The sequence below is a fragment of the Homalodisca vitripennis genome, chromosome X (genome assembly GCF_021130785.1).
Source record: "Homalodisca vitripennis isolate AUS2020 chromosome X, UT_GWSS_2.1, whole genome shotgun sequence".
Taxonomy (NCBI): Eukaryota; Metazoa; Arthropoda; class Insecta; order Hemiptera; family Cicadellidae; genus Homalodisca; species Homalodisca vitripennis.
Window position 1 is genome coordinate 90,848,161 of NC_060215.1, and position 16,322 is coordinate 90,864,482.

The 16,322-nt window shown below is 37.4% G+C and overlaps 1 protein-coding gene across 1 annotated transcript in view; it reads left to right on the top strand.

The window, feature by feature from the left end:
* Positions 1–9,533: 9,533 nt before the first annotated feature.
* LOC124369344 (RUN domain-containing protein 1) overlaps positions 9,534–16,322 on the top strand; it is a 64,345-nt gene continuing 57,556 nt past the window's right edge. Inside the window, exon 1 of the mRNA XM_046827320.1 lies at positions 9,534–10,086. Coding sequence (XP_046683276.1) covers positions 10,071–10,086 — 16 coding nt within the window. The 5' untranslated portion in view covers positions 9,534–10,070. The remainder of the gene's footprint in view (positions 10,087–16,322) is intronic.

The following is a 16,322-nucleotide window of genomic DNA, read 5'->3' on the forward strand; positions in this document are numbered from 1 at the left end:
GCGGAAATAAAAAGGAAGGGGGACAGGAATGGGCCCTGTTGTTATTATTGGTCCCTGCTAGATGTACTTCTTACGACAATATTGTAATTCCGCATTGGTTTATTACAAATATCTGATCCGTTTGATACTTTTGGTTTTCTTTTCCCGAAACACACTAAGGAGCTACTTAAAACTATTTTGGGAGGGGGGTTCGCAGAATAGAATACGCAATTGAAACGGTTTCCTGGTCTTCCGCTCTTTGTATTTCACAGAACGACGTTGCTTTTTCTGAAATATATTGACTATCCTCTTGTTTCGTCAGCAGACTTGATGACTGTAATGATTATTAGTAAACAAATTATACGAATTGTTGAAAAGATCACAACACTGAATCAAATCGGTCACAACTTTCTGCGTAAAACGTTCTTTACCTCCAGCAAGAAGTTTAGTACCAGAGTATAATGCTATAATTGTGCAATATGTAACCCGAAACACTGCCACATAATCTAAACTTCCTTATACCGAACCTGAAGTGGCGCTTATTAGGGGTGTATTGGATCAAAACACTGTGGTTCTTTATACCCACCATTCTCTCATCTATAAATATTCTCCATAAATAACATATGGATTTCCGAAACAATTTTCTTGGCAAAGTTTTGCACTTTCGGTTTAAAAAGAGATCTCAACCACACAGTTTTCAAAATAATATAAAATTCACTTGAAGCTCTATTAACTGTATTAGAATAATTATTATCTGTAACATATGCGTTTAAATAACAAAACTAACATATAATCGGAAGACCAAATACCTGTCAAACTACTTTTATTTACATAAATTACATTTGTATAAATTGCAATATCCAGATGACAATTTTATAGTGATTCAATGTTTATTTAAATTCAATTCGGCTATTGCCCCACACACACACATAAACTCCGATACGCCGGTCCCAAGCCCGGGACCCTGTCACTCAAGAGGCAGGGGAGGAAGAGGGGGAGGAGTATCAACCTCGTTAAAAAACTAAGGAGCATCTGGCCCGGATGCTAGCACCTTGTTAAAGGGCTCTTGCCTAGGATACGGGAAGGAACCCCGAATAATAAACCAATTATGAGTAGTGCGACTAAAACAACACTACCCCAAGTGGGTACCGGACATCCCGGAAATCCCACCGATGGTTCCGATCGTGTGCAAGCCCCGGTGGCCGTCGCCGGCTCCATGGATTTTGGGGGGAGCCAAGATCACGAAAACACGAACGAAGACAACAACGTAGTGGTGCATTTGGCCACGAAGGATACTGCAAGTACTCCTTTGAAGGAGATGTTGACAAAGATAGGACGTATGGAGGAGGCCGTAGAGAGTCTAATCCAAGTATTGGACGACAGGAACAAAAGGACCGTAAATGGTGATACTCGGGCACTTGCGTACAAGGTACGAAATGCATTTGCCAGCATCAAAAGCGAGTTAAAGGAAATGCATACGAATAAAGAATCGTCGCCGCCAAAGCAGAGAGCTCAACAGCTAAATTACGTCCGAAAAGACCTGTTCCAGACGCCAGGAAGGACATACTGGCAGAGCCCCCTCCAAAGCATGCCAGTAAAAAGGAAAGAGCGCACACCCCCCGAAAGAGCTACCAAGAAGGTGACTCTAAGGGAAATAGCCACACAACCCGAAGCTCAGGCCTTGCAGAATGCAACACAAAGCACCAGTAACGCGCAACACCAAGAGAAGGAGCCCATTCAACAGGAACCTGTACAAGAAATGGATTGGAGCCAGACTACAGGGAAAAAGAGGAAGAGACAAACAGATGAAGAAAGAAGGCCTTCGAACAGCGCAAGAAAAGGGCGTTACCAAAAGCACTCCTAGTTAGTGCCCAGAGAAGCACAACTTACGCTGAGATTCTAAGAAAAGTCAAAGCTGGCCTACACGATGCCGGGATGGAGGACAACATCGAGAAGATCAGAAGGACAACCAAAAATGACAAATTGTTGATAGTTCTTGACAGAAAGAATGGTGGAAAATTGGAATCGCTCCAAAGGAAAGTGACGGACTTTCTGGGTAACGAAGCAGTAGTAATTGGCAAGTCGCATGAGGTGGAGCTCACGATAAGAGATCTTGAGGAAACAACCAAGGTGCAGGAAGTAATAGCGGCCCTGCAGAAAGCAGCAGGCAGTGAGTCCACAATAACGGACAATTGCATAAGATCGTTACGAACTGCATACAAGGGGACCCAAGTAGCCTCGGTCAAACTACCAGACGAAGTCGCTCAAAAGGTCATGGGCGAACGGGGCAGAATACGTGTCGGTCTGGTGAATTGTCCAATTAAGGAAGTCATCAGACCGACAAAATGTTTCAAGTATTGGAACCCGGGGCATATTGCCAGTATTTGCTGGGCACATTGACAGGTCAAACAACTGCCTAAAGTGCGGCCAGGCAGGTCACAAAGTAGCCAACTGCACGAAAAATCCGCGCTGTATACTGTGCGCCGAAAGAAACAAAGACCACCAGCACATAGTGGGCAGTTACAAATGTGTTGTCTTCCATGAGAAGAAGAACAAGAGCAACACTGCTAGAAGGGAATGAAAGTATTACAGCACAATTTAAATCATTGTGAGCAGGTGCATGATCTGCTCACCCAAACTGTCATAGAGATGAAGATAGATCTGGCCATTGTCGCTGATCCCTACACCAGACTCAAGACGCAGGCATGGGTGACAGACGCCACAGGTAAGGCTGCCATCTGGTCATGCAGAAATCGGACCTTTGAGGACCAAGTTGACAGCACGCAAAGGTGGTTTATCAGGGCCAAGCTTGTAAATGTACACTTTTACAGCGTATATGCTCCTCCCAGTTTAGATATCAACGAGTTCACGGATTTACTTGATAGACTGGTCGAGGATGTTAAAGAGCACTCCCCCTGCGTGATAGCCGGGGACTTAAATGCATGGGCAGTGGACTGAGGCAGTAAGAAAACCAATACCAGAGGAACTGAGCTGCTACGGACGGTGTCCTGCTTGGACATGGTTTTCCTCAACAGAGGGACCACGCCGACTTTCGAGACGGACAATGGAAGCTCCATCATTGATCTGACCATAGCCAGCTCTAACATCGTCAGAAGAGGGAACGACTGGACAGTCCACAACCTTTTCAACGAGAGCGACCATCGGCTTATCAGCTGGACGGTAACAAGAGAACCAGAAAAAAACAGATCTCCGCAAAAAAAGACGAACCTCCGAGGATGGAACGCCAATAAATTTGACGCAGAACTATTCCAAGAAGCATTCAATAGTGAACCCATTGTCGCTAACAGCGCACATGAGGAAACAGAAGAAGTAATGCGCAGAGTTGCCCTTGCCTGCGACGCCACGATGACGCGGAAACGGCCAAAAAACGAACACCCGCCGATGTACTGGTGGAATAGCGACACTGCCAAAAGTCGCCAAGAAACCATTCAGACAAGAAGAAAAGCCACGCGAGCTAGGAAAAAGCCGAACTATAGAGACCTGAAGGAGTCTCATAGAGCAGCGCGACTAAAGCTAACGAAAGCGATCAAAAGCAGCAAGGCACATTGCTGGAATGAACTGCTTGAAGAGGTGGACTGCGACCCATGGGGCAGACCATATAAGGTGGTGTTGAAAAAGGTGAAAACTCAGCCACAGTCCTCACTCACTTGCCCGGACTTGCTGGATAGGATTGTCACAAATCTTTTCCCACAACACCTGGAGCTTGAGATCGGTGACCTCAGCTCAGAGCAGCCGATACCGCTGATATCATTAGAGGAGCTAAACATCGCGAGTGAAAGACTGGGAAACAAGAAGGCTCCCGGATCTGACGGCATCCCAAATGTTGCCCTAAAAAGTGCGATAAAGCTGGCACCGAACATGTTTCTCCACATGTACAACAGATGTTTGGAAGAAGGCTACTTCCCAGACAAATGGAAGCTGCAGAGGATGGTTCTTCTCTTAAAAGGGAAAAAGCCACCCTATGAACCATCGGCATACCGTCCTCTCTGCATGCTTGACTCGTCAGGCAAGGTCCTCGAACGGATCATGTATGCGAGAATAGAGGTAATGGCTGAGGGGCACCTATCGGACAGACAGTTTGGATTCCGCAAAGGAAGGTCAACTGTTGATGCTATTAATCTGGTAGTTAACACAGCGAAGGAAGCCATTTCAGGAGATAGATAGATAAACGGCAAGAAAAAATACTGCGCAGTAGTGTCGCTGGACATGGAGAACGCGTTCAACTCTGCGAGGTGGGACCGAATCATGGAAACACTCGACCAGTTCGGCATCCCAAAGTACTTGCAAAAGTTAGTGGCAAGCTACTTTACAAACAGAATTCTGCAGAATGAGACAGATGATGGAATCAAAAGATACAGGGTCACTGGAGGTGTCCCACAAGGCTCGGTATTGGGACCGCTTCTGTGGATCATTATGTACAACGGCCTACTTAGATTGAGGATACCAAGGATGGTAACGTCCGTCGCTTTTGCAGATGATGTCGCCCTCGTAATTGTGGGAAAATATCTGGAGGACACAAAAAACCTATTCGAGGTGGTATTTGCTAAGTACGCCGTCTGGATGAATGAACAAGGACTCAAGATGGCCAAGCACAAGACATTGATAGTGCTCAAAACAAGCAGGAAAGAGCTCGAAACGATCACGCTGCAAGTTGGTGAGTCAAAACCATCCATCCGTTACCTGGGGGTGATGATCGATGCACGCCTCAACTTCAAATACCAAGTTGAGCATGCAAGCACTAAAGCAGCAGCTGTCGGAGGGGCATTATCCCGTTTCATGCCAAACGTAGGTGGGCCAAAACCGAGACGACGAGCCCTGCTAGCGTCAGTAGTTACATCGATTCTGACCTATGGCATTGCCATCTGGGCAAGTGCACTAGAACTGCAGGAGTGCCAGAGGATGATATATCCTGTAGGCCGACAAATGGCACTGAGAGTTACGAGTGCGTTCAGAACCGTCTCCAGGGATGCAGCGCACGTAATCTCGGGAATACTGCCAATTGAGATCCTAGCAGAGGAATACAAGAGATTATACCAGTGTAGAATCCACAAGCAAGAAAATGTAGATGACTGCAGAAAAAGAGAAAGACAGAAGAGTCTGGAGCACTGGTAAGCCCACTGGGACAACTCCGAAAAGGGTAGATGGACACATCAGCTCATACCGAGTCTAGCAGATTGGATAAATCGCCAACATAGAGATCTCAGCTACTACCTGACGCAGGTACTCACGGGACACGGGTGCTTCCGTGAATACTTACACAAGTATAAACACGACGACTCACCAGAGTATCCAAAGTGTCGAGGGATAGAGGAGGACGCGAGGAATGTGTTTATCACATGTCCGAGATTTGACCTGCAGCGACGAAAGCTTGAAAGATTAAGCGATGTGGTGATTACGCCAGAGAACTTAGTGAAAGAAATGCTCGCATCTGCAACCACATGGAAAGCAGCATTGGACTTCTCCAGGGAAGTCATCGAAGAGCTGAGGAAGGAAGAAAAGAAAAGGAGGGAAGAGCGAGACAGAAGGGCGAGGGGCCAGGCTATGGAATAATGAACTCTCCACACAAAAGTAGAGGAAGAGCGAAATCACTTATGGCTTCCCCCGCGAAGTAATACCTAGCGGCAGTCCCGCGGGGGGACAAAGGCTGGGTAAAAAGAGGTTTACGTTTTAGTCGGTATGGGTCTTGGTAACCACATGGACCAAAAATCCATAGGCCAAGATCGAGCCCGGCACTACGTGCGTAAAGAGCATTTTTTCCTCTCTAACAAAAAAAAATAAAAAAACACACACACATTTATATATATATATATATATATATATATATATATATATATATATATATATATATATATTTCTTTTCCAAATTAAATTGCATAAACAATCAAATACAGATCTGTAATATCAATTTTGAACATTCCATCTTTTGCTTTGGTCAAATTAATAAAACATTTTATTGTAATATCACTTGCAAAACGTCTTAAATATCAATACTGCTAACCAAACCTTGGTTTACTATTATATCTATTTTTATGTAATTGTTACTAGTATATTTACATTTTATCCGTCCAAAAAGATAAACCTGCTTGACCCATCTAGTTTTCGATCGCTTAACACAATTTAAAAGATTGCCTATGTTTCTGAAGATTCCATCCCTTCATTAGTTTGTGATGAATTATTCCACCAGTACAGGCTTAATATCAATGCCCTTAATTAAATACAAGTCGAAATATTTGAAGAAAGCTATAAATATCCAGTTTCGTTGACAGTATTCTTTTCAGTGGATCATTGTTTTCCCAATAAGGAAATTATTAAAGTAAATATTTTATGTATCTTGGGAAGGTTAGGAAAGGAACAACTTTAGCTTCGGTGAAAGAATAAACTGGACTCATGGGGTGTAAACAAAAGCTTCAGACTCGGCTGTGATTTTTCAAAGAAATGTCAAATTGTTGAGAGTTCTCTATGGCCAAAGAACGTAAATTGAAACATTTGTTATTCAAGATAGTGGACAGCCAACCAACAAGATAGGTAATGTTTCTCATGTTAGTACAATAAGTCTAACCTCAAAGTTAAATGTTAATGTTCCTGCAGTAATTAAAAACTACAAAAATAATGCTAAACCCGGCTATAATCTTACAATACCCTATGTATATTTAATTTTTAAGAACTAAATACAATCTTGTGTCTATTTTGCAATGATTTTGAACCAAATGTGCCACGTATCAGTGAACATGGGCTAAGTGAAGTTGAAAGCGAATTTTCAGTGACATTAATCAGTTAATCGTAACTAGTGCCTTCTGTAGGCTGAATTTTAAGTGTGAGGGACTTGCCATTTTTCTGGACAGTGATATCGAAGACAGGAGATAGAATGTGAGCTCACAGGTATTTAATTGATAAAATTTTCAACAATAATTGTGTCTATTTACCGATCACCAAAAGGTGATTTTCTCGAATTTTTAAATCAGCTTGATGACTGCCTTTCTAGGTTACCTCCTAATAAATCCTTCTTAATAGGAGGCGATTTCAATGTCCCTTTGAACATTAACAGTGACCCCCACACTGTAAGCTTTAAACATTTTGTTCGTAGCCATGGTATTTTTGTGACCACCACAGAGCCAACTCGAGGAGACCAATGTCTGGACAGTATCGTCACCACTCTGGATTAATGGAATTACAGTGTCAGGGTTACAGAACCTTGCATTGCCGACCATAGCACTGATATTTTAATGACCAACCTCGTGGAGTTGAGTAGGCCTAATAACACTGTTTCTTCCATGGAGTGCTAATTACAACTTGACTTATAGACCAATCAAGGATGAATTTTTATAACCGTTTAAGTTAGAATTAGGAAAACTGAACTGAAGCCTAATGGCTGATCCTGGATCCAGTCTATGCCTTTTCAAGAAATTTTTGACATGATTTACAGCCTTTTCAATTTATATATATATATATATATATATATATATATATATATATATATATATATATATATATATATACCTGAGAAAAGTATACGCCCCAACTAATTATACCAAAAGCGGAGGAGCATTCTGTCTGATACTCCTTGGTTTACACCAGAGCTGTCCAAGCTGAGGAACCTTGTACTTCTACTGAAAGATAATTATAGGTCGTCTGGCATAAGAATAGGTTTCACAAACTCTACTGTAGGACTAAACAAATCTATAGGCGCAAGATAGATTCGACCAAAAGGCTCGCTAATACTCAGCTTATTGAAAATGCCTCGAATCCATGCCAGGCAGCCTGGACGCTCATAATTGGCCACAAGGATTCATCTAAACCTGCATAAAAAAGGAACCGAAAGTCCTGACACTTTTAATAGGTACCTGTTAAGCTCCATGCTGTTGTTGACCATATCCCTGCAATTAACTTGGATCCGTTGTCAGGATCCTCTTCGCTGACGACACTACCATCTGTCACACAGGGACGCCGCTAGCCGGAGTGATCAGAGAGACGGACAGCCTACTCAGCAGACCTAAGCTTTGGTTTACAAGCAACAAGCTTAAGCTTAATGAGGAGAAACCCCAGTGCATGATCTGCTTATTGGGTCCACAAGTGGAAGAGAACAGCAAAAGTGTCAAACTGTTAGGGTTTGTCCTTGACCCCCGAATTTTGTGGAAAAAGCATGCTGCGTTCATCTGCACTAAGTTAACACGTATGGTATACTTGTTGCGCAGGTTGGTAAATACCTGTTGGTGGACTACTATTCTTTATTTCACAACCATTTGATCTACGGTTTGTTACTATGGGGCCATTCGTTTGGGTGCTCAGGGGTCTTCAAACTCCAGAAGAGTGCAGTCCATGCTATCGGGAGAAGTGGAAGATTGGGCCACTGCCGGCCCTTGTTTCAGCGCCTTGGAATGTTGGCACTTTATAGCCAATACATCCTTAACAGTGTCCTATATGTGAAACTTAACCTATCACATTTTGAAACCAGAGGACATCACCTCTACAGAACCAGGCTACGTGAAGAAATCAACAATCTCTTAACTCGACTGAGTCTGGTAAGGAACAGTTTTCCAAACCTGGCCATCAAATTTTTTAATCCTTTCGGCCAATGTCAAAATCCTGAATGCGACAAAATTCGAGTCGGTGATGAAAGACCGGTTAAAGGCGCGACCTTTGTACTCCATCAATGAGTTCTTTGAGGAGGATTTAACAACCTTGATCGTGCCCACCGCCATGTTGTAGTTTGTAAATAATTTGTTTATAGTTTTGAGTTTTAAATTAAAAATTTTATTAACGCAGTCTTTCCAGCTATACTCTGGTATGAGATCAAGAGGAAGGTATTAAGGTATAATCGATTTTAAAATACTATCCATGGAATTCTTGTCGAGAAATAATTTTATTCATACAGTTAGAAAATTAATTAATATAGAATCTACTGTTGCGGTTTCGCAAGTTGAGATTGGTTGATAAAACCATTAGTATTTTTAAGAACTTTACTTCAGAACTAAAATATTTCGTTTTACCTTTGTTTGCTAATATTCTAGGTCCGAGTTTGGATGGTCTATAATATGAATAATATTACATTAATGGTTTCAATTCCAATAAAGACTTAACGGATTTATCACTGTTCATTTTTTGTCTGTATTAACCGTTAGAACTACTGATGATCATAACTTGGGTACAAATAATATTATATTCGTGTTAAATCATGATATGAGTTTACATAATGCTGAAATGGTAGGCATTGACTCAAATTCAGCATCCTTATTATCAACGCTATGAAAAATTAGGCTTATGAAAATCAAACCTGGAACTCGTTGCAGTTTTGAACCAATATAATTTTAGCTTAATAGGAAATATTTTAGTATTAAACCTTAAACTAACCTAATTCAGTTATATGACTCGTTATTTAACATCTATTTTATAACTATTGTTCTAAGCTAATTATTGTTTTGATGTAGCCTGACAACATAGGTGACAAATAATGTGCACGTATTAAAATGCTCATCGGTCAATTTGCGTCAATGGTTCCATTTGTTTATCTATGCCATGAGTAGAGTCAATTTGGACGTTTGCACATCTGTTTGGTTTGTAAGTTTGTGTCGTCTGTGTTGAGAGTTTACTGTTGCCAATGATTTAGTAATATAGGACAATGTTGATAGTATTTGATTATCACAGGAAAGAAAGTATCTGGCTTTTATAAATTAAAATTATTGGAGTCCCGTTCAACTTTAGATTTTTTAGACACACGTACCTAAAAGAAATAACAAAGTTACTGGAGTAATAATGATAGTTATTTATTCCTTTAGCCACTGTGAATAAGGAACTCGTTCTATAAAACAATCTAAATGAATTGTGTAAAATTTTTTATTTCCTTCTTTTAAAAAGAACTGATTATACGGTAACATCAATTCTTAAAATTTTTTGGTATTAAGAGAATATTTATTGTTGCGAATAAATAGCTAGAGGACTAGTGACGTTAGCGATACATAATTATGTTCAATATGGTAGTAGTGGGTTTAATTGTTTGACAATTTCAGTTTAAGAATTTTAAGAAATTTGACCGAAAATTAGAACATTAAAAGTGACCTAGATCGCCTCTTGAAATGGATGATGAAAAAGGTAAGCCTATTAAAATTTTGAAATGTATAAACCAAGGTGAAGTCATTGCAAAATAACTGAAAATACATGCTCATTACGTTTTAATTTCATGGAATGCCTATGTCTAACCCCACTCTAAGGAAGTTTTAATATTTCATAGCCAAATTATCAGTTCTACTTGAAATCAATTTTGTTATACTTAGCCCTCACAAAAAAAGAAAATAAATAAAAAACTGTTAATTAGTCTATAAGACCTATAAAAAATAAAGCAAGTATTGGGTTTAGGGACACCCCCTAAAATGATCTGAAGACACCTTTAAAATATTCTTGACTAACCATGAGTAAACTGTAATTACTTCCCTTATTTTAGTGAGTAAAGAATTAGGCTACATATTACTAATAATAATCTGATTTAACCTAGGCCTAATATTCACTTAACATTAACAATCTGAGAGCTGTGTGGGAATGGGATTCGGGGTGGGATAACTAACAATTTAATGTAAAGTAATTAAACCTAACTACCTGGCTATTGGACCTAGATGAGGATCAACTGGCCTATTTTATGGTCAACTGCCCTACCCAAGGGTTAATCGGCCTACCTGAGAGTATTGTTTCTATTGTAACTGTTATAATTTGAGGTAAACTAATAAAAACTCACCTTATGTAACTACCTAACTGTAGGACATTTCCAAGGGCAACAGCCCTACTTGAGAACCAACTACCCAAGGGCTCAGCAGTCTGCCCCAGAGCCATAATGGCCACCCGAATCAACTGCCATTATTTCCTCATCTTCTTCTATAACTTCCTTATTGTTTCCTCACTAATATAATACTATAAATGTTTCTTTCTATATTAATGCACATTATAGGAGAAGTTCTGAACAATTTTAGTGTTACAAAGCATCAAGTGTTCCTAAATAAAATAAATACCAGAAATAATTTATAGCTTAAAATAAGTTTATATAAATATGAAACTAAAATAATGAAAAGAATTTCCAACATACTATTAGTTATTTTTATAGGCTGCTTAGCTGGCAATGAATAAATACATTTTTCTGGACGAAACCCTTCTGAATGTATACATGTGCACATATGACAATATAACTGCAGATAAAACAGCTAGAGGACTTTGTTCAATAATATTTATCTAATCGTTGCTCATAGTATCAATACAATGTACCTTGCACTTCATCAAAACCGGCGGCATCAGACTGATTGCATCACAATATAAAATTTATATACATTACTAAGCACACATTTGTTATGTGTTATATTGGTGGCATGGCAATGATTCTGTTCAGGTCTGCATCAAAATATTCCTTAACGGAATATAGTGGATTTGCTTCTAACCACATGTCCTTACGTGTTGTCCTCAACTCCGTGAAATACATGTTCCACATAACTTTTCCAGGACAGCTTTGGGTCCAAGACAAACCGCAGGAGTTTCATTTTCTCCAGTGAATCATGATAATTTTTATGGCTAAGGCTACAAATAATTTTTGTGTTTTTCCTTCATTTAGCACAAACCTATTTTCAGACAACCCCTCTCTAGTCTTGCTGAACATTTCTTTGGATAATGCTTTGGCCATTTGGTGAGTTCTCCTACATGCATATGACATAGTGTCATCTGCAAACAGTAATACACCTACTAGTCTAATGATGTTAGTCATTACCAAAATAACAGGGGGCCTATCACTGAGTCTAGTGGTTTACCATTGTCTACAAGGACGGGTTGCAAGATAGATCCGAGAATAGACATAGCAATTTTCTATCTTTCAAATATGAGCCAAATGTTTACAGAGCAATCCTATCAATTCGGTAAACATCAAGCTTTTTCTCAAAATGTCATCAAATTCTTTATTTTTGAACACTGAACCTTTATCTGTATGTAAAAGATTATAAGCTTTATGTTTGAGTTTTATTGCATCTTTTATTATATCCTCGAAGTGTTTGAAACATCTTTCCATTTTTTCTTTTAATTGCTCTTGACCAAACAATTTTGAGAATGTGTCTGTTATATTTAACATATATTTGAATCTTTCACTTTAATATGAATAATTTCACTTTTGACATTACTAGGTTTGCTGACCAATCATCCATTCCTTATTTTTTTAATTTAATTTAATTTTTTTTTTCTTGAGGGGGAAAAAATCCTTTCGGATTTCCCATTGGGTCCGCACAAAGGGGTCTGTGGTGATTCCACCAAAAAACCTCCCTCTAAAATTCTACTCCTCTTCATCTTGGTAATTTCAGTATTTCTTCAAGGTGAGAGGACAGTCATCTGCTTACCTTCTTTGTCTTAGGCCTCTTCTTATCTCAGTTCTTAAATTTATATTTACATGCCTTTCATCTTCTTCTTTTCTTCTCATTACCACTCCCAGGTAGTCAGCTATTGTACGCCAGTTGTCTTCGCTCTCCACCATCAGTGCCACAATACTCTCCACTGTAAGAGCTCTTCCCAGATTCTCCTTAACTCCTTTCCGCTGGTATCTCCACTGTGGACATGCAAACACAGTATGAAGAGTAGTGTCGCACTTTCCGCAGTACGCACAGGCATCTGTGTGGCTCAGAGCAAAGCGTCTCTTATAGTAGCCAAAGCACCCATGTCCGCTCAGTACCTGGGTTAGATAATAACTGCACTGTCCATGAGTTCTGCTGATCCAAGGTCTAATGTCAGGGATTAGTCTCTTTGTCCATGCTGCCTTTCCAGTGTCTTGTGACCACGCTTCCTGCCACTGTGTGGTGTAATGCTCTTCTTTCTGCAGAACTCCTGTCCGCTTCGCTATCCTTTTTTCTACCTGGAGCTTGATGGGCACTGTTCCAGATATCACGAGAGCTGCTTCCGTAGAAACAGTCCGGTATGCACTGCACACCCGGATATAAATCATCCATTCCTAGAGTTATAAATTTTCTATATTTAAATTTATTTCATACTGGTGCATGAATTTCTCTAGCTTCAGTCTCAATTTCTTCTTTATTTTTCAATTCTTTTTTAATAATTTCTGGTTTTCCATTAGGATTATTTATAAATTTACTTTGATTTATTTTACTTTTTAAACATTTTGTATAATCCATATTGAATTTGAACAGTTTTGGAATCTATATTTTTAATTTTCTTTTTATCTTACAATGTATTAAATAATTTTCCATTCATAATCAAAATATTTGTTGTGTTATTTTATTAAATAGATTATACCAGTTTCAAAACCTACCAATTTGGTTTAAATCTGCTAAAAAAATTTTAGTTCGTTTTTATAAACATATGGTTCACTCTCAATTTTATTATGTAATACAATTCTTTTATAATTTTTTTGAACAAAATGCTAATTTGTTTATAATGACTGTATACAATTTATGATATAAATTACCATGTGTATGATTTTGATTTAAGGAAATAACTCTATTCATGTTTCAGAATCATTCTTTTTTCTAGATAATATTTTTAATTTCTTTAATGCATGGGTTTTAGTTCAGTTTTATTGAAAAGAGTTGTACATAATTTATTTTATAATGTGTTGGAAGAAGTGGAAGATCTTTATGAAATTCGTGTAAATCTGTTGGATATTCTAAATCAACTTCAAGAATATATCCATATAATTCATCACCAGTAAGTTGTAAAATCGTTTCTCTATCCATTCTTCAATTGTATAAGTTTTCGGATTCATCCATTTTATATTACCATAAGGTAAATTTTGTGAAAGTACCCAACCATAAATATTATTTATATGATGAAGTCTGCCTCGATATATATATATCTTGCCACATAATGCATTCCCAATTTTGTTCATTAAATTTGGTTTTCATAACAGTGTTAAAATAATTAAAGTTCTGGTGAGCTAAGAAGGGTACTGTAACATAAGAGTGCGCTGAAATAAAATCTTGTCACTGTGTTTTATCATACATACACTTTTCACTGTTCATTTTTACTGTATGAATAAAAGTCACATTTTGAAATCAAACATTTGGATTAATACATATTTTGTCTTTTTATTTTTATTTTATTTGGAAAGTTGCCCATGTAAGTTATAAATTATGTATTTTCATTTTTACTGCAATGGATGTAATTAGTTATTGCTCAAGAAATTTACTGATATATAAATATTAATTATAACTTTACGAATAATACTTTTTTACATGATTTCAATTCTTATACACTTAAACTAATCTCCTATGTTTTTATTATAAATGCAAGATTATTAAATTTTGAAAAAGTTAGAATCCATTGTTGTAATACAAAGAACCAATGAATAAACCTTATCTCTTTATTTTGCCATTAGTAATGGGGGAGGAAAACTCAATCATAGCCTAATAAAAAAATAAATATATTTTGTCATTACTAAAAGGAACCCCTTTTATTATTTGTATCTTTATTTGAGTATAAATTTGTTTTATATTTTGTTTACAAGGAGGAAAATTAATTATAGTCGAATTAGAATATGGTTATTTTGTTATTATAACTGGAAAATAAACTCCATATAATTTTGTAATTCAACACGTTATAATTAAATATGGTTAATTATTGATCAATTATGCAATAATTTAAAGTTGTCTAATATGTATTTCTTCAGTATTAAATTGTCATCATGGTTTTCCAAATGTTTTGTTATCAGTACAACATTTGATAAAACACGTGTTACACCATTATTTATAATTAATTATCCAGTTACTTTAATATTTACTTGAATATTTGTGAATGGACATCCTTTGTATTGGGAAAATTTTGTGTATATGTGTTTTTGTGGATATTATATGGAGTAAAATTATATACAAATGTAACAACACTAATATAAAATCTTGACACTGTTTTTTAAGGTTGGAAAATAATTTATACATGTTAATTATAATTTTATCTGTAAGGAAATATTACACATTGTTATCTTAATTTATATCTATAACAATTTATCATAGCTTCTGTCTTTGAATTTCATCATAATCTTTGTCCTAAGACTGTGATAGTCGTCACAGGATCAGAATCAGAAGGCTTTATTCTTGAGCACAGTGTACATAGTTGGTACGTATTGTACATTTCAATAAATAACGTACAAGAAACATATAATAATTGAGCACAAACAATGTTAGATAGTCATTTAAACTCAGCAGTGAGCCAGGAACTCATTCATTGTTAAATTGATCTCTCAACAAACCAGTTTTGCAGTATTGTCTTCAGTACCTTAACATTATATGTATTCAGCTTCATAGGAAGAGATTTTCCTCCACATGTGTAGGTTTTTTTTTAAAATAGGGCAGTTCTGTGGGATGGATTAGTGAAGTCCTGTACATGTTGTGTAACTCGTTCATGAAAATCTTTGTTTTTTGGTAAGTCAAGTTTGCAGGCAAGTAAAATAACATCAAGTATATACAAGGATGTAACAGATAGTATATTAAGATTCTTTACAGATGTCATATAGCACTAAGTTAGCTATGATTCTCAGAGCTTTCTTCTGTAGAAACATGATTCTTTGCAGATTTTCCAATACTAGGTAAGTTTCTCATCTAAAGTGATTCCAAAATGTTTAGTCGAGTGAACTTGTTCAAGTCCAGGAAACCACAAACAGCATCCTTGTGTCTTCCGAGTGGTAGTTGTTAGGTTTACCTTCATTGAGCACTAGGTCATTATATTCACAGTTTTGCTGGATAAAGTTGACTGAAATAAATGTGTTAATTTTTAGTTGATCTGATGCTGGATAAAAGAACTGTATTATCAGCACAAATAACAGTACAACTGTATTGATCAATGTGGTGAAGCAGGTCTGATATAAATAAAACAAATAGTACTGGACCCATCACAGAGCCTTTGGGCATTCCTCTTTTTTATAGGTAATGGAGCTGATGTTTCAATTTTCGTTAGACTAATAGGATTGCTTAATTACTAATATTTTTTTTCCATTACTTAAGTAGCTATCAATTGTATTAAATCATAGCTGCCCAAGGAAAACTAAAAACGTTCAACAAAGAAAACAAAACAAGCATAATCCTCTCTGGTTTGATAATAGCTTAAGAAAGTTGAGGAATATATTAATTCTGCTACAAGATCTGTTAAGAATACCACACTATAAAAATAACATGTTATTAAAATACTTCTACATAGCTAAAAGAAAATTGTATCGATATAAAAATTAAAGAAGCAAAGGTCATGCACAATGAAAGCATAATACAAAATTAAATGTTCGGCTGCATGAAATGTAATTAAATCAGAGGTTGGTAACAACTATAAACGAGAAAATCCTATTCCACCCATTACAGCTGAAGAATTTAATA